Source organism: Mixophyes fleayi, chromosome 6 (genome assembly GCF_038048845.1).
Source record: "Mixophyes fleayi isolate aMixFle1 chromosome 6, aMixFle1.hap1, whole genome shotgun sequence".
Taxonomy (NCBI): domain Eukaryota; kingdom Metazoa; phylum Chordata; class Amphibia; order Anura; family Limnodynastidae; genus Mixophyes; species Mixophyes fleayi.
Genome location: NC_134407.1, coordinates 17,590,892 through 17,611,154, shown reverse-complemented (window position 1 = coordinate 17,611,154; position 20,263 = coordinate 17,590,892). Strand labels below are relative to the sequence as shown.

At 39.7% G+C, this 20,263-nt stretch overlaps 1 protein-coding gene across 5 annotated transcripts in view; it reads left to right on the top strand.

Moving 5' to 3' along the window:
• CRTAC1 (cartilage acidic protein 1) overlaps nt 1-20,263 on the top strand; it is a 534,303-nt gene that overhangs the window by 477,097 nt on the left and 36,943 nt on the right. For all 5 annotated transcript variants that reach the window (XM_075215949.1, XM_075215948.1, XM_075215947.1 and 2 more), the window contains one exon: nt 9,093-9,175. In XM_075215949.1, the coding sequence (XP_075072050.1) occupies nt 9,093-9,175 (83 nt within the window). The remainder of the gene's footprint in view (nt 1-9,092; nt 9,176-20,263) is intronic.

Here is a 20,263-nt window from a genome sequence, read left to right as displayed (position 1 = left end):
GGTTTTTGGTTGGAGGACCTGAGGACCTCATTAGCCAAATGTATGGCCTCTTCACTTTATGTTTCACCCAAAGGGCTTGTGCATCTGCCTGCCACCATTAGTCTAGGTAAATGAGGCAATATTCCATGTTGTATTATTGTTTGTTTTTTCTCGTTTTAAGGGGAATCTTACTTTTATTACTGAAAGTAACTTTTTCTTATTAGTTCATGAGGAACCGAAAATAATTTACATTAAAAATTGTATTTTTCCTTGATGTAAAATAAGAAAATTCTGTAACTACAATATTTCGGTTCTGGTACAGAACTTTTTGAAAGCGGTATATTGTAAACAACCAACAATAACATAGTCAATTACATCCTGAGTTTTCCTATATATATATATATATATATATATATATATATATATATATATATATTCTTTGTTTTCCCATTTTAGTGCAACAAATGAAAGGCTACAAAAGGAGAATTGCATATATACATTCATCTTTTGTTAACCAGTATTGTTAAACATATAACAAGCATTAACGGATGCCAGAGAGGTGGAACCTGGTCACATATAAGAGGGAAAGAGAAAGGTACAAGAGATAAAAACAAGACGGATAGGTGGGGGAGGACAGATAAGCACAATACCAAATGAGGAGCTTGATGAATGATTTTAGAGAGTGGAATCTATTATAGCAGTAACTGGGTGAAGTATAACATCAGTGTTGGTAAATATGAAATCAGCCTAAGAGGGCAAATAAGACTTATAGGTAGGAACGTCCTTGAACTCCATCCAAGGGAAGAGGGTAGAGGAGAACTCTTGAAATTTATCCAGACCTGATATGATGAGCTCATCCATAGTGAAATAGTAAATCATTCCGTTGAACCATTCTGTGATAGAGAGGAACGAGTTGGACCCCCAGTGAAGGGGAATAATTGTCTTTGCAGCATTATTCAGATACTTTATAAGAGACTTTTTGAAAGAGGGTATTGAAGAGTTGGGACATGAGAGAAGTCAGAACACAGTATCGTCCGGGATCTCTGATCCCACTATTTTTTGGGATAGATTGATCAGCGTTTTCCAATATGCACTAAGTTTAGGACAGTCCCACCTTACTTGTAAGAGAGTTCCCGGACTCGAGTTTTACCTCCAGCAGGATGCAGAGATCTCAGAAAATTCATGAATTTGGTCAGGAGTCAAGTACCAACATGATAGAATCTTATTTTGGGTCTTAACTACTGATAAGCTGAGGGGGCCCGTGTGTGTGGCCAGAAATATCTTCTGCCGGTCATTGTCAGTTAGAGGCCTAGGTAAGTCACGACTTCAGGCATTTACAAATTGAGGAACTGAGCGTAACATATCTGTGAACATTTTTTGAACAGGATGGTGCACAGGAATGTCTTGGAGCAGGGGGGACTAAACATATTGATTCAAAAAACGTTGGGTCCCTTCCAAATTCTGCTGTGTGACCTGAGGATGAGATAACGTGTCTTAACTGGAAATAGGCCCATTGCTCTCGAGAAGATAAAACAAATTTCTCCCTTATGTCAAGGAATGTGAGCATGCCTCCATGACCAACCCGGGTCACCCCAGCCCCAGCCCAATTCGCTAACGAAGAGCACTGTATGCCGGGGGAAAGATCCTGACTTTCTTAAAGTTTCTATCAATAAAGACATTTATTCTTATTATGTTGAGTTCTACTTTGGAACTTGAGGGGTATTGTACTTAAAATCTTAAATCTTTTGGAATTGAATTTGGTGTATAAACGGAAGTAACCTTATGAGCAGGTGCGGTTCTGTCTGTGTTCGTATTACGCAGTGACTATTGCTTATGGTTGTGGTGAAATAGCTTAGATGAATATGCAGAGAGGGATATACTTTTTGTGATGGTGGTTGGGTGTGTTGGTGTGCAGGAAGACAGTGTGTGTGTTCCAGGTTGAAGCCACATGGGGAAGAGGGTGCTTTGAGTGGCTAGATAGGAAATTAGTAAATGGGTTGGTGTTAAAATTGTCATGTAAATATGGAATTAGCTGGTGCATTGATAAAAATCTCAGTTAATCTAAAGTCGTGGGTACAACAGTCCTTTGTTGGTCCTTGTGGAATTAGGTCCAGGGTTTTCAGCTTCAATGCACACACTTAACTGTGATGAATGAGCACAAGTGATATAATGTAATAGTGTAAGTTCACTTCCTCTGTTGAGGTGCCCTATAGCTGTGAGTCCTCAAGTATGTTCTACCCTCACTCCTTTGATGCTCAGTGTAGCAGTTCTTATGAAGAAACAGGTTTCTTAATTTTTCTGGTTATGTTTATTGTAAAACAAGATGTGTGGTCATGTGACTCCCAGTTATTTGTTGTTGCAGGAATCCAAGTACCTAATCGTGCCTTGTAAGAGAGGATAAGCCACTTGGTCCTCCTCTTTTCTCCATGTTACATGGATGTTCCACAAGTAGTGCTAGTTGTTGTTAAGTGTCCTCTTTATGGAAGTGGACTGTTTATGAATCCTTCCATTGCTCCATGCTGTGGTGCTCTGTTCGTTGGAGTCTGAGAGCAGTTGGGGTAACTTCTTGCTCCTTACTTTAGTGTGTAATGGTTAATATGTCTTCTTGTGTGATTTCTTCACAAATTCACCTGCTGTGCTGTGGTGTGGTACTCTATGTGGTCAGGGTCAGGAGATGGGAGGAGGTGAATCTACCCACCACATCAGGGCAAGATGTAAGGAGTCTGAAGAGAGGGAGATGATTGATTATCCCCTTCCTCATGTCTTTTGTGTAGACACTTGCTTCTTATGCGATCAGGTTCCATATGATTGTCATTGCTGGTTGTCATGGTTATAGAATCTTGGGGCTTCCAAGTGAGATACGCAGCGTATGCAGTATGGAACGTTGTGGCTTGATTCCAGTGCGTTTCTTCCACTCTCTATGCGGACTTCTTCAGGGAGAGCGTCATGTGATTTGATACTGAGAGCGGGTAACAGTAGTTTCCTGTTGAGCAATTCCAGGTGGGACTTAAGTGATTGCAAGAGACGTGACTGAAAAGTGTAAAATACATCCCATTGGCAGTATAGGATGCGACTTGATATTTGCAACCTTAAAAGTGTTGGGAAGTCAGGCCTTTTGTTTCGAGAAAGTGGCAGTGCTACTTTTTGTAAAGCAGTAAATAGCCCCTAAGTGAACCTCCTCCAACCCCTTGATCTCATTTAAAAAGTCTTGTTTTTGCATGTGGGTGCAAAAATACTTCAAAATATTCCACCACACTCCCAGCAGACAATGTAAGCGTTTGCATTCCTGTAATGACCCACAAATCCACATCTTTACCTGTAAAACTGGGTGCACTGGGGCAAAAGTCATGTGATGTCACTATTGGCGCTATGCAGACCATGTGACACTCCATACAGTGACCAGAGCTCATCACATGGTCAGCCCATTGGGAGTGTAGTAGGTAGTATAATGGTTAGCACTGGGAAACCAGTTATAATGCTAAAGGAAGTTACACTTCCTCTTAGTGTAGTGACTGTGAGAGCAGCAGTGGTCATACATAGGTTGTGAGATGCCAGTACCATATACATAGAACATTTTAGCGTTTATGGGGTTATACCAACCTATATAATGGTAAGTGAAGCTGTAGTGACACAATGGGTATATAACAGCATGTCAAGCTATATGAGGTTAAAGTGGTATTTTGAACATATGGGGACATGAAAGACCATATTGAGGCAAATGGGGTGATATCATAGGCAAACCGAGGGGAGGTTTCTTAGTGCCTGGAAAGCCCCCTCCAAGCCTGGAGCACTGTATAATTGAGGTGGCTGGACCCTGCTCCCGCTTCACACTGCTCTGCTCGAAAAAGAGAGAGCTGCATGCACCTAACAGTAGTGCACATAGCATTGCCCATGTATATTATGGGGATAGGAAGAGTTGGAGAGCAGCCAAGCACTCTCTAAAATTATAGCCACGCCCACATGCATGCTGGTCACGCCCACTGGCGGCGTTTTGTGAAAACCCCCCTCTGCAAATCTTGCGTTTGCCCCTGGATATATTGACTATATGGTAGCATGAGGATATATAGGGGATATGAAGGGCCGTTTTGCCTCATATACAGGACACATTACTTGCATTTTTTACCATACCGCTCACATTAAACATTTCAGTACTGAAGAAAGTACATAGTTTTTATGCTTTACTATGTGCTTGCCAGGTGGATATATTTTCACTGTAATGTGTTCCGTGATGTGCAGGCTGTACATGGTATATCATCTATGCTGACTGTATGTAACTGTGCGGCTTCATGTTGACAGGTCTTTGAGTAGACTCGTGTAATGAAAATATAATGTGATTAGTCTTGTGGATACCAATGCAAACTGGTAATAATCCCATATAAAACGAAGTGTAGCATTTATGAGGTTAGGACATGTTAATATGCTGTATACATTGCATTGTTATTATGATGATGAAGTCGTATGCATATCATTCCAATAATCCAGCCTGGATAAGGTGGCAGCAGGGTTATCCTTTGTGTTCTTACTGGATGTGCGACCTCTCACAACCCCGACGCTTGTCACAAATCGCATCTCCAGAGGTTTTGTAAAGGTTACGCTGTGACGGATGATCGGGCGCTGCTAATTAAACTACCCGCTGGAAGTTAATATCTCCATCACTTCACTTTTGTTCAACATCACTATTTGGTTAGGGAGACAATTATTTTCACTACATCTTTGTCATCCATCATATGTCCGATCACGTGTAGGCGTCATGTTTAATGATTTTTCATTTTGTACATCTGCCCTCATTAAACGGCTGCACTAGCAGTTCGGAGTTACATTGAGGGCCTGTGTGCCTCACTCGCTGCCTTTTTTACACCTTGTACATAAGTAAAAAAAAGGTTTGCCACCAAATTATTTTTATAACCCACTCCCATATGACATTCAGATATTTCTTTTTGTCTTGATGTTTGTCAAAGCCATGGGAACCTCAGCTATCCTAGGGGGAATCTGAATAAGTGTATCATTCTGGTGTTAAAGTGACTCAGGGGTATATTTACTAAACTGCGGGTTTGAAAAAGTGGAGATGTTGCCTATAGCAACCAATCAGATTCTAGCTGTCATTTTGTAGAATGAAAAATAAATAAATAAATGAAGGCTAGAATCCGATTGGTTGCTATAGGCAACATCTCCACTTTTCCAAACCCGCAGTTTAGTAAATCTAGCCCTCAGACTTCATTCACGTCATTTTTAAAATAAAAATGCTTTGTATTAACATTAAAAGAATAATTAGAATGGCCAGTTATCTTTTATAGCGAACTCACAGCGCACGTCTCTTTATTTTCCTGCGCAAATATACACATATTTCCTGTACAGTAGTAATGTTTACTGAGTGATCGTGCAGTTCCTTCAACGTGACTTCTTCCAGAAATACTGTACTTTTTTAGCTAAGAAATATCATTTTAATGAGTTGGAAATTACTTATAAAATGTATGTATTGCAATTTGAAACGATGTTTATATATATCTATATAGGAATGCTTTTTCAATTGGACGGACTAGCCTAAAAAACAAGGCTTACTGTGGTGTTGTGATCTGTAATTGTTAGCCGTTTGATCCAGAGTTTCATTGTAACAAAGAATAATGACATGCCATATCTTCGTTTTACACTGGCACATTAAAGAATGTAATGCAGCTCGTAAGATAGTAATGCTCAGCACATAATGGCTGCGGTAATTGCCTGTTTTCAATCACTCCGTTGCAGTCTCAGTTCTATCATCCTTCCAGAAATGCAGCTGATCATAAAACTGTCAAATAATGAAATAAAATACACACAAATTAACATTTTTTAATGACTTTAATGCCTGGGCTCGGATTCCCAATGCCCAGCAGCAAAACCATACAATTAAAATCTGGACCTAATCTCGCATGATATTCCATGAAAGTACAAATCACTGTGTTAGATACAATCCACACGTCCTCTTAACCCTTATTAGTCTCATCAGGAATGCACAACTTTATATATAAGTCCAGAGGGTAAATGTATCAAGCTGCGAGTTTCCGCGGGTTTGAAAAGTGGAGATGTTGCCTATAGTAACAAAAAAAAGAATAGAGAGGTTACATATGTTAGGAAAACGCAAAGAAAAGTTTGACAGCATATTATTGTTCTTACATGTGGTTGACATACACTCATCCCCATAATTCCCAAGCTCCTAATTTGAATGCTGCATGCCTAGAATTTAGGATTGTTTTTCTATCTCACGGTAGTATCGTACCCTATATGCCGATTTTCTCAGTGGTAGCAGGTCCATTTATTTCTAAGTTTGTTTTATAATTGCTTTTGTGTACAGAAAAAAGCGTCCTACTAGGTATTTTATGTGTCCAGCATACATAGTTCGATATTACTATGGTTAGGTTTGGTGGCACATTGAGTTTTACTAATGTCAATAACAGAGGATTGTTGACCAGGGTTTTTTGTTTTTGGGGCAGGACCAGAAAATATGTGGTAGATTGGCTCTGGCTATGGCACATTTCTCTGTGGACAACTTAGGGGAGATCTCTGGTGAAGGTGAGGAAGGTATGTTCTAGTGCATAGTCTGCATAGTGCCGCAAGGTATGTGGCACAATACTACAAGGACCAAATATGCGAAAATAGGTTTGACCAAACTTCTGGGCTAAAGTTGCATGGTAGGTCTACTTCCCAACTTTTAACAGACTTGGTTTTTGGATGAAGTCCGGGATGATTAGTAGTCTTTATCATTTTGAGAGTGTTTTGGAAGAGTTAGTCATACATTTGTTAATGAACATGGAAAGGGTTATAAAGTATTTTGACAGCCTATAAAGGAAAGTATACATTGATTCACTTTTATGTATTTATACAATCATGGCTAGAGTGGTCAGATTTATTACAGAGATCCAAGGAAGTAAAAAAGGGGAGGAGGAATCTCAATTATCCTTCAAAATGTGAATTTGTTTTTTTGTGACAGTTTATTAAGAAAATGTCTGGGATGAAGTTTTGGAAAGCCAAAATAGTGAGTGACTAATACGGATTGTTTTGCAGTTTAGTCTCTTCTATGAGTGCTTCGTCCATATGTACCCATGCTTTATCCAATTTTTTTACCATCCGGTCTTGCATCTGGTGTAGGATACAGTCCTTATGATAATTCTCTAAGTGTTGGGCAGATATGCTAGTAAACTTTTTCAATGAGAAAGGGTCGATGCAAAATAGATAATATACTTTTTAGTAGAACCATCATTTTAATGGCATATAAGTATTACTTAATTAGAGAAATGTAGTTTATATCATACAAGAATTCTATTGGGGAAGGGATATTAATGCCTGAGTATTTAAGAGAAGAATCCTGCAAGGCATAATTGTATTTCTGTTTGAGAATGTCAAAGGCTTGAAGAGAAAATTGAATCTGAGTATCTCAGCTTTACGGGTGTATTTTCTATAGTATCATACATCTCTGTATAGATGTAGTTATTTGTATAGGGCTTGAAAGGAAGATTCAGGTTTGGGCACTGTAATTAGAATGTTGTCCCCAAATTGAATTAGTTTATGTTCCTGGTTCTGAAAGAGTAGGCCATGTGTGTCAGTTGGTTCAAAGGCACATCTTGTCCACTCTTCACGGACAACCCAAAAGATGAAAGCGTTATCAAAACATTTCTCATAGTCAAACCCCTTGGACCGGATGGATTCCCAAACTCATTTTATATCCGAGATGATGCAAGTCCTCATTGCTACTCTGCAAAACATGGTAAAGGCCATGAATTCTGATCTTGCAAATATGGAAAAATATTTGCAAAAACCATAACTATCAGACGCCAACCTATATTATTATTATTATTATTCATTTTTATTTATAGGGCGCCACAAGGTGTCCGTAGCCGTACAGGGACAAACAATAACACAGTACAAGGTCAGACAGCACGGTACATTTAACAATAAGCACAGTAACTAAGGAAGCTCAAAGCACAGCTAGAGAGAGAGGCAGGGAGGGTGGGCGAGAGAGATAATCCGCATACGCTGGTAGCCTGGGCCCAATAGGGAGGGCGCAGATTACAGGTTAAGAGCCACAGAGGGGTGCAGAGAAAAGCGAGAGGGGACGAAAGGCAGAAGGTCCTGGAGGAGGAGGAGGGCTGAGTAGCTGGAGAGCAGAGTTAGAAGTGGTGGAAACAAGAGGAAAGATGGCCCTGCTCAAAGAGCGTACAATCTAAGGGGAGGGGTAGACAGACAGAGAGACACAAAGGTGAGAGGGAGAGAAGGGGGGAAAGGAGCCTGAATCAAGTAAGGGGGAAGAAGGGGGGAGAGGTAGACAACAAGGTGGGTAGTTAAGCGGGAATCTGGAAGGCTTTTAAGAAAAAGGTGGGTTTTTAAAGCCTTTTTGAAACTGGACAGATTGGGGGATGTTCTGATAGAGCGAGGGAGCTTGTTCCAGTGGAAGGAAGCAGCGAGGGAGATGTCTTGGATACACAAATGCAAAGAGGTAATCAGAGGGGACGGTCGTTGGCCGTTCGCAGAGGGCAGGATGGAGCGTGAATAGAGCGTGAATATATTATTTTGTTTGATACATGGTGGTCAAGTAGGTTTTATAAGTGGGTGTCAAACACTACACAACAAATCTTAAATCTTGTTTCATCCCAACAAACACTACCTCCTGTCCAGCATCCTGAGGTCATTAGCTGCTGAAAAAGCATTAGACTACATTGAACTGATATTAAATACACCCTCCTCATGGTCTTCGAGGTCATATCCTATTATCCATCGAAGCCTTAAATACTAATCCATCAGCCAAAATCTGAATTGTAAGGTTCCATTCCTTAAGTTTCCTAATATGTAACAGAACTAGACAGGAGTGTCCCCTATCACCCCTTGTCTTTGCCCTAACCATAGAACCTTTAGTGACGGTAATTAGAATATACAAGTTGTGTGTGTGTGTGTAGGGATGTTTTGTGGCTGTGGTTGGGAAATGCATTTATAAACTCTACTGAGACAGTGCCTGATAACTTTATCACATTGTACAGATTGTGAATATGGTGGTGCTTTATAAATAAATGGTAATAATAATAATAATTGTTTAAACTACTGATTGTAGTGCTGTTGTTGAGTATGTCTGTATCTGTCTTTCATAGGGTTGGGCGTCGGGAGCATGCAGATCTGTACATGGAAGAGCTTAATCCAGGAAATGCGTCTGAACCAGATGGACGGGGAACCGGTTAGTTACACATATATTTGTTGTATTCTCAACAGATACCCTACTGGGAGGCACAATATTACTGCAGCACTTGTAGACTACTCCTTCTGTAGAAACACAAACACTTGAGCCAATTGGCGCACCGTACGGCACAAAAAAAAATTATTAAATGATAAGTAATACCAAATATTATATTTAAATACCCAATGAGTGACGCAGCTGTCAAGGGCTGTGTGGCCCTACCATGCAATGCATACGGACAATTGGAAAGACTATGACAGCGCTGAAACTGATTGAGATCAAACACCATGCTGAATGGATAATACAAATTTTATTTGCTTTATATCCAGATGATAAGAAATGTTAGGATATTTTGGTTTGTATTTCTCTGTGAAGTGTTAATTATGAAATTAAGACAGAATTGCATTTAGACTGATTCCATGTGTGCTCATTATAATTATATCCTTCCATCATTGATCCTTGATCCTGTTGTAGTCAATTGTTGCTTCTAGCAACAGATAGGTACTGAGTTTTATAAGACTGATTGTCCACAGGCCATGACCTCCCAGTGCTCATATGGAACCAAATCGTTTCATAGAATCTTTATCTTAATACATTGTATGACAGCATGTTATAGTTTAATGTATGTGTAGCTCTCGCTATGCATTTGGGGCATCACTATTAAAGGATGGAATGTTCATTACATTATATCTCTTAGCATAACAAACAATCATTTTTGAAACGTCATTATGTATGAAAGAAATCATCTCCATAAGTTAGTAGCCTTTTTTCTGTAATACTAAAGTAATTTAACTACCTGATCACAGATTACAAGAGTTCCCATTTGAGATCTTGCAACTTTTAGAGTGAGGGGTTGGCACAAGTAAACTACCGCGCCCCCAGGAATATCCTCAGGACCAATCAGATGCATAGGATGTGCAACAATTACCTCCTACAAAATAATCTTGGCTATCACTATTTTCTTTTTAAAGAGCAGGGAAGCTCAGGTCAGACCTCTTATGTTACTGGTTTAGACCAATGCAGTCCTATGACTGCATAGATTTTAAATCCCCCCCCCCCCCCCCTCTGACACATCCCCCCTCCTTTTTTTACGAATGCCCCTCCCCCACACATACATTAGCGCCATGGCTGTGGATCTTTGTTTTGGGTACGGAACACATATTCCCAAGTGGCTCTAACACGTACTAAACCACTAGATACTCTTAATATGCTTCCCTTTGTTGATGACCTGTTCTGCTGTTCTGTTTTTTGTTAAATGTGATACTTGTACCCCACTGGAAAGATCATTTGCATTGCAATGCTTGTTGAATGTCTGATTTAAATGTTATTTTCAAAAATTCACAAATAAAGAGATTTTAAAATAAAAAATTGAGCAAGATAAGAACTTTGCAGGTATGAAAATAAGCAAGGCAATATGATATAATCTTGCACACTTATGACAATACTGAATTCATTTAAAAGTTACTTTGAATTTCTAAAAACAACTTATTTTATATGTAAGTCGCTTTTACGTTAATATGACAGAATATGATGTCTAGGACAAGGATCTAGCTAGCAGCATAAATTAAGAAAACCTAATTTAAAAAAAAAAATACTCTTGCTCAGATTGCATAGATTATGGGACAATTCTTACTCCAGAAATGTTTTTGCATCTTTTTTTATTGGGTAATAATCCCGATGAGAATAGTTTGTTTTGCTTTTCTAAATCTTTTCAACGTTTTTAGAACTGTGTTTTCTCTCCGCTTTATCTGCCAAGCAGTAGTTGGAAGTCGGTTCTACTGATTACTAGATTTGTAGTGTAGAAAGTAAATTGGTCAAAAGATAAAACTGTAATGTTGCAGATAGTAAAAGTATATGTTTAGTACTTGTACACATCTGCTTGTGTTATTGTCTATACATAGGCCTTGGATTTATAGACTCCTTGGATCGCACGGCAATAACCTTCCTGAATGTGGGCAGGGTTAGGAGCGATCACAGAATTGCTTTGTCTATAAGAATGATTACTTCATCTGTAGATATATATTGATGTCTTGAAGCTCCAAGTTAGGATCGAAACTTCAACTTGCAGTAAATTTCTTTGTTCTTCGCAGTCCTTAATTTGGGCTGTTCCATCATATTTCTCTTCACTTTTATTAATCGGACAGGCAGGCTGTGCTGTGCCTACCTGGGAACAATTTATTTACGTTTTAAGTTTCTTGTAAAATGAGAAAAAAAAGATTTTGCACATTATAAGGGATCTATACTGAAACCATTGCTACTTCTTGCTGTGCAGATAGTTGGCTAGTTGGCATTCTTTGCTATGTAAAGCTCAGGCTCATAAGTTCTATGTTTGCACCCACATAGAAGCAGGAGATTATATTAATAAGATAAAGGGGTGGACAAGATGTATTTTAGGTGGCGTTCTCTGCTTGGCAGAAGGACGCACAACCACTTTCTCCCAACACAAGGACATGATTGTTCTGCCTCCTCTTGGGTGGTTGACTTTGTATCGTACTTTCATTGGGATGCATTATGTATCTCTTACAGGAACCCACATTTCTACACACGCTACACCAACATAATAAAAACATTCAAACACACATATGTGACACACGTAATAAAGTCAGTCCTGGGATCCACTCACTTTCATGATTAATTTAAGGCATAAATTAAGCTAAACTTAGCAGGGGAAAAGCAGACAAGTTGCATTGCTTGAAAAGAGTGGACCTTCAGTAGTATTAAGTTGAACTTTGAAGAGACATTTCACACTTTCCTCACAATGGGCATTTTCATGTGTCTCAGCATACCCACAAAAAATAGGCACAGTGTAATGAATTACTCTGATATTTGCACCTCCAATCACTAGAGGTCTCTGTATTTATAAACTTGCCCTTAGATTTTCCCTTATCTAAGATGGTCAGTATGGCATCAAAGAGAAACCATCTTGGATCCTGTTTCCTGTTTGGGCCTATAATAGGCACTTCCTGGATCAGACATGTGCTTGAGTATTCTGCCTGCTCATCTCCTGCTACTTGCTACACTTCCTTGCATCTGTGGCTACCTGCTTGTGTAGTGACCCGGCAGACATCTGACTACCTGCTTGTGTACCGACCCGGCAAACGTCTGACTACCCGCTTGTGTACCGACGCTGACAAACGTCTGACTACCCGCTTGTGTACCAACCCGGCAAATGTCTGACTACCCGTTTCTGTACCGACGCCGACAAACGTCTGACTACTCGCTGAATATCTTCTTGGCTATTGGGCTTCAGATAAGACCACCAGTATCATAACAAACAGATTGCTTTTCTGGGGGCAGTTCCGTGACCTGGGAAGAAGTGTGCTTGGCAGACAGATGAGGGGTAAGAGCAGCAGAATGGACTGTTTGTGATATGTAAATGACCCTTTCTCATACCTTCCATCTGTCCCCCTGTACCCCAATACATGCCTCCCGACTATTTTGGAGGGACAAGCCGATTTGCAGACTGCAAAAGGGGTAGCGGTTAAGCATGAAAGTGGGTGGAGCTTTACGGGAATGTATCATTTGTGGGTGGAGTTTGGGAGGATGAGGGGCGGGGCTTATTTTGTCCCTCTTTTGGAATTGTAAGTGTTGGGAGGCATGCTTTCGTCTATAAAGCTTATGACCATGGAAATAATGAAGAAAATCTGACTGAGGTCTTTGGAGTGGTGCAGCCATAGGGCACCAAGCCGTTTTCACCAAGATCACGGGAAACAAAATCATAAATAAGCCAAGGCCCTGCAACTTTGATTAGGTAACAAACTTACCACCAAGTGCAAAGGTGCTGACTAAATCCAAAATGTAGGTCCTCCTGGTTGCCTTAAGAACTCAATACAAAGTGCCTTTAAGGCAGTGCTGGTTGACTTTCAGTATTATGGGAAACACTGCTCCTCACTACTGTGTCACTGACGTAGCCCCATTAAGCACTAGTCCTATTTAGCAGAACAATATGCAATATGTGACTTTTATCCTCATGTATCAAACTCCTATTTCCTATAGATGGTGAGCCTGAGAGCAACACCCTCTTACCACTTTGTCTGTCTGTGTCCTGTGTTATTTCTAGTGCTATACAAATAAATGGTAATAATAACATAGTACATAAGATGGCATATGGCAAAGAGGCTCTAGAGCTTGCTTGGCCAACCTGTGGCTCTCCAGGTGTTGTGAAACTACAAGTCCCATCATACATTGCCAGCTGTTGACTATATGTTGGCTTTCTGCTGGTAAAGCATGCTGGGTCTTGTAGTTTCACAACTCCCGGAGAGCCACAGGTTGGCCAGGCCTGGAATATAAAGTAAGTAAGAAACCTTTCTGAGGCTGGTGGAGAAGAAATGGGTTCTGCTGAATGAGCAGCAGCGTGCGTATCTTCGTGCCTGCTTGCCTTGCTCAATGCAAACATAACCTCTTTGCAGATTGGGCTTTGATATATGACGGGCCCTAAGGTCTTGCCTAAGTGCTTTCAAAAGATTTCATTGCAATTCTCCACCTTTCTCACATGAAGGAGACTCATGAAAGCTGCCTGAAGGACACAGGAGTCTTATGGGCATACAGTGTTAGTCTGTCAGTGTTTGCTGAACAGAAGAGAATTCTCCAGTATTACCAAAGGTCTTTGTGGCACCAACTATTCTGTACCTCTGGGGATTCCCGCGGCGTTTAATGAATCATACAAACGGAATGCAGGATATCACTCCAACTCCAGAGCTTGTATTACCGGAATTCCCATCTCAGGAGACAATTCTGCCCCTTCTACAGCTTCAAAACAAGTAGATCAAGACTAAGACACCTCAAAGCAGCGCTCCCAAGCCTTCCCCCTGAACTTGTCTACCAGGATCACATCATCCTGCTTCTCCCAGTCAGCATTTCATTTCTTCTTTTATTCTATACAACTCTGCACTAGTTAAAGAAATTCACTGTTTCTACTTTTAAAAGAGACTTCCAGCCAGCTAGTAGAACTACAGACGTTGTAGTGTCCCCCAAGAGATACGGGGAAACACACCTCCCCCAGCATAGGTAACCCCTTCTCACCAGCTGCCGTGGCTTACGATGCTCTGCTGCCGAAGATATTCCCAATTTTATATTCTTGTTACTCGTGTATGTCTTTTTGTTGTTGTTTTATAAAGACTAGTAATTCATCACACAATTGCTGTTGCTGTGAGCTAGAGATTTCCAATACCATAGTACTATAGTCATCAAACAGCAAAACCATATAGCTTTAAAATAGCCTCAGTGGTGGTAGCGGGAGAGCCTAATATCCTATAATTAACCACGGAATCATGTTCATTCCTCCAATAAATCCTACTGTGCATAATAGCAAAGAAACGTTCTCCTGGTCAAGTTTTGGGATAATAGAGTATACATTTTTGAGCATTACTGACTTTTTTTTCCAGATGTATTGGGAAGACCTACAAGCCTTGATTTAAATCCAAATACAAATTGAGGTTAAAAAAGGAGGTCGGAATTTGAGTGCAATTCAAAGCCGTACAGATCTCGAGAAGCGTTTTAATTTGAATCTGGGTGTCAGTACGCTCTGCCTAAACTGTACTTGCCGCATGTTAACAGACACAACAGAGTGCAGGATACGGACAAACATATGTGAAACATAAAGTCAAATGCAAAAAATATATATTTCATAAAATAAATGAACAACACATAATACTATAATCATTAATAAAATTGCGTTCTTTAATTTTTTTTTACATTATATACATAAATCAGGATGTTCTTAATTTGTACTGTACATACAATGAGTTTTCATAGTCTCTCTTACTTGCATACACATGTTGTTTGCTTTCTAGTGTACACGCATATGTGTAGTTTTTAATACAAAGACTATGCCGTGACAGTTATCACTATCATTCGGCACTTACGTCTACCCTGTAGGTGGTGCAAATGATATGACAACAAAATGTGCACTTTAGTAAAAACCCAGGACTGGAATTGCAGCAAATAAATAAATGGACAAAGTAAATATAATGAACATAAAAACTAGATGTATGCACCCCCATGCACCCCCTAGAATTGGGCGGTCCTAGACACGTGTCTAGTCTTCCCATCCATGTGTCTAACCCAACCAATCCCAATTTAGTAAAAAGGGTAATTAGGAAACTCCAAGTATTGAAACCAGGGTGAATGAATTTGGGGGGATTTTAATCATGTAATATATTGTGTAATAAACTGCATATCACACAGGAGAAATCAAATAAGGAACTTTTTTAATAAACCTTTTTATTATTAATAAACTAACTCCTTCATCCCCAACTAGTGTAGAGTTTCTATGTCCGGGGTGCCTGCTTTTCTCGCCCTGGCTTCCACTGGCAACATGTGGTTGGTGGGTAACCTGCTACCTGGATTAAGACTATATTGGCAGCTGTTGGAACCTGGACCTTCTCTATCACCTCCAACGTAGAGTTTCCTTTCCTTGCAGACTTTTATTGCCAAGACAGTGACAGCAAGGCCCAGGGAGTATAATACAGGCTTATAGTGGAGTCTAAAGATGGTCTGTCCGTTACATCCTCCCGTTCCTTCTGCATTTATACAATTCCACTGAAGTTTGTGCAAAATCCAAAGTCAGCCTTCTTAAAGGTGTAATAAAAAGCAACACAGCAAGCGCTGGGAGGGAATAATGAATAATCAAACAATAATATAAGCAGGATATTGCTATAAGACACACCTGCAGCTTACCACACTTAACAAGTACTGGAGCTTGTTACACACTAAGCATAGAAATAGATATACTGAATGGCAGCGCTGGTGTGATTTAAAAATAGCTTGTTTATTAAAATAGGTAAAATATAGCAAAATATATAGCAATAATCACGCTCAACGAGCTGTTAGGATTACACCGCAGATCACATAAGATCACATAAGATCACATAAGATCACATGTAAGGCACTACATTTTCAGCCATAAATTCACAGATCCTACTAGTAATACAAGGAATGTCCAGGAAGAAGTCCCAGGTATATAAATACAATATCACAGTTGGAATCAAATGGTTTACATTGGTCTAGCGCTGTTCAGTGCAGAAAAAAGGTCTCCTTAACAATCAACATATTATTATACCTTACAGGGACTAGTATTAGTTGCTGGTCTCCTTTAGTGAGTTCTCCAATGGTTCTGCTTTTAGAGTTAAGTAGCTGTATAGTCGTTGTCCCAATAATTTCGGGGTCCCCAAACTCCTTTTGTAGCTACAAAAACGTGTATACACAAAAAAAAAGCACCTACTTTGTGGAATTCCCTCCCACACACAGTAAGACTTTCCTCTAGTCTTCAAACCTTCAAGCGTTCACTGAAAACCCACCTCTTCAGACAAGCTTATGATATTCCTCAACCATCATCTTAATCTCCCTAGGTTACCCTATTACCATCCTCTACACAGCTAGCGCAAGACAACAACCCTCTGACCAACATTGCCACACACACAGCCCACTCAATACTTTTACCTTTGCAGTCTAGCTGGTCCATTGTGCAATATGATGTAGCACATGCCCTTGTGTTTCATACTGCTATTGTCCTATAGATTGTAAGCTTTCGAGCAGAGCCCTCTTACCTCTCTGTCTGTATGTATTACCCAGTGTTGTCTTATTAATGTTTGTTCCCAATTGTAAAGCGCTACGGAATTTGCTGGCGCTATATAAATAAATGTTGACGATGTTGATGATGATGAAAAAAGGTGTAACATGCAAAATGGATGATATATTACTTCTCATTAAAATACAAATTCAACATAAACAAAGAATCAGCATATTTCTAAAACAAAATTTAACATAAATAGAAGTGTCACAGTGTCACCACCAAGCTGATAGTCTTGTAGCTATATCTCCACTTACAGATGTGGTCAGATGTTCACTGCAGTTTCTCTCCACTCAGCTTAGTAAAGCTTACTCTGCTGACATAAGTTACACCTAATTTCTCACTACAAACCAACACTTTATATAATAATGTATACACAAAATACATCTGAAGTTAAATTTTAGACATAGTAGAATTATTAATATCTATCAGTAAGAATGAAGTGGATCCTACATTGTCTGCAATGCTCCCCACGCGTTTCTTTCATTCAGGACAAGCGAAAACACAAACTGCCAGTGGGAGAACTCTGAGCAGTGACGGGTTTGTGCAAGACATTGGGGACACGTGTGGTCTCATATATACCGAACTCTATGAACGGTGGACCACAATGAAGTCTTTTATTTTGGGAACTGGAATTCATTGATATTCCACCCAGATCTGCATTTTCAGTTTTTAGGTGGAATTATCCTTTGGGAAGTCCTTTAAGTAAAACATTTTGAGAACAGCAGAAGTAGAATTCTAATAAAAAAGAGGAAACCTTCCCATGGAGGCCATAACACAAGTATAACCTTAATCTGAAATGAAACATCTTCTCACCCGGTAATAAATTCAGGGCGTTGCTAACTGCAGGGTCGGATGAAGTATCTCGTGAAGGCTCCTGCCATTAAACTTCATTGTCCAAAGTGTTTATCTAATCTGTATATGTGGGGAATGGTGGGGGGGGGGGGGGGGATGCTCTGCCTGTGGGAAATCACTGCATCATAAGTTAATGTTCTCCAGGTTGGTCAGAGGATTTCCTTAATTACGCACAGGTGGGTTAATCTATTTTTCTGGGTCATTAATTTTTCCACCTGTTTTTACAGACAGAAATCCTGAAAACAGGAGCTGTTGGTAGCTCTTGAGGACTTTGTTTTGGACACCTGTGCTCTAGAAAAGAATTGTAGCAATTCACCTCCTTTCTATAATTACCCCATCTACCAAGATCAAAATGGGCTTTGTGTCCTAGAAGTCTGTTGATATTAATCTTAGATGGCCTTATACCGATCTAAGTATCACTATTCAGCATCAATCACAATGTTAGCTCCTGGGTAATTGCACCACTTAATGCTGAATAACGCACTTGACTTGTTGGAGTGACCATACATCTGAGAGATTATTTCCAGGTCAAATTGTTGTATGAACCCCCCATAAGCCAGAGATCGTACTTACAACAAGTACAATTTTGGAGACACAAGGCGGAGATGCTCCTTCGTACCGTCCCTGTCTGCTTTATGCTTCTTGAAAAACTTTAGGGGGGCTCAAGATGAATGGGCCGGAGGAGAGGATATCATGTAAGAGTAATCTCTCAATGCGGGTTTTGAACTAATCAAAGGTTTTGGGACCTTCTCCGCTTAAAGCATAAATTGTAATAAAACTATTGAGTTTGCACTAGATTCTGACTCCCCACAGTCAGTATTCCCTAATTGCCCATGACAGTGGCTAGAGGGTTTTAGATATCGTGGAGTGCGGATCTTTCAACCTAAAGATTAGGTTTCCTCCCAGATGAATTCCATTATTCTCCAGCACGGCCAACGAAACATAAAAAAAATTCTAATGCCGTTATTTCCTTCCTGTATTCAAATGGTCCATTCAGAAGTGGGCTTTAGGCTGGCAGACAAGGGTGATCTGGCACTACCTAATCTGTATCTCTTTATCTGCTATTAATTCACAAAATGACTTATAAATAATGACAATATAATGACATTTTTAAATTTCAGTAGTAATAACATTCAATACACAGAGCAGTGTAAATCAATCACTGAATATCATACTAATACCAAGATTTTAAAAATACATTTTAGAAAGAGATGTGTGTAAATTCTACTCAGTAATTCATGTCTGATCTGGTAATTTGTTATATGCACCGTAAAATATAATATAATAATCACGTTAGGTATCTTTTAGATAGTGGCATCTTTTGTTGTCCTTGAAATGATTGTTACTGATTCTCCTACAGTAGTACTAAGTGTAGTTTTACAATTATTCCAGGTGGTGGCACTAGAGCTTTGTGCATTACCTTTTACTCTAGGAATAAACAAATCGCTACCTAGCCCGTTAAAAGTCCTCATCGTTAACTCATCCTTCTTTCTATAGTACTCCAGTTTTGGCTTTGAATGTCATTCTATGGCTGAATTAACTGTACAATCCTTCCATCTAGTGTTAATCCCTCGAGTGTGCTGCATTTCAGTATTTGTAATGGGTTATCACGGAAGCTGTGCTTTGAAATGTTACATTTTGGATAACATCCTGTATAGGAAAATGTCTTTCCTAATCCTGATTTATGCAAAGAATTGCAATTAGGAGCTTATATTCCTGGAAAGATGGGTAAGCGCAAGAAAGTTTTACTAAGATGACTGGGGCTTTCTGAAAAGGAATGCTAATTATGTGTCTTAAGTAGGACAGATGATAATGGATTAGATCAGTGATGGGCAACAGCCAGCCCTGGGGAGATGTGTGGCCTTCTATGGCTTCACCTTCAGCCCAAGATCGTTCCTGATTAATTTACAGATTTGTTTGTTGTAGCTTGTAACACTTGTACACAATGCCTGATATGTTTACAGATAGGTGTCTTTATTTGAGCACGGTGGCTCAATGGTTAGCACTTCTGCCTCACAGCACTGGAGTCATGAGTTCAATTCCTGCCCATGGCCTTCTCTGTGTGGAGTTTGTATGTTCTCCCCGTTTTTGCGTGGGTTTCCTCCGGGTGCTCCGGTTTCCTCCCACACTCCAAAAACATACTGGTAGGTTAATTAGCTGCTATTAAATTGCCCTTAGTCTCTCTCGGTCTGTGTGTATGTTAGGGAATTTCGATTGTAAGCTCCAATAGGGCAGAGACTGATGTGAGTTCTCTGTATAGCGCTGCGGAATTAGTGGCGCTATATAAATAAATGGTGATGATGATGTATTGTTTTAGCTTATTACTGAGTCTAAAGGTAATGTGTGGCCCTTTGAGGTCCACCTTTAAGGCCCCCAAAGTATATCAGGTTGCTTATCACTGGTTTAGATGGTCCTGAAACATAGCAGACAGCTCCATGTATCAAAGAATTACTTTTCAGAGATAATATAAGGTACAGTGAAATTACCTTGATTGTGCTTGTAGAATTCTTTGGAACCTTCCCCAGCTACAAGTGTTCATTACGTTCACATTAATAATAAATATAATAAAGAATACATTCCTTGTGCTTTTATTTTGCTGAGTGTCCAACTAGAGATGACAGTGGATGTAATAAAAAAAATGTATCCACGCTGCTCATCCTTTA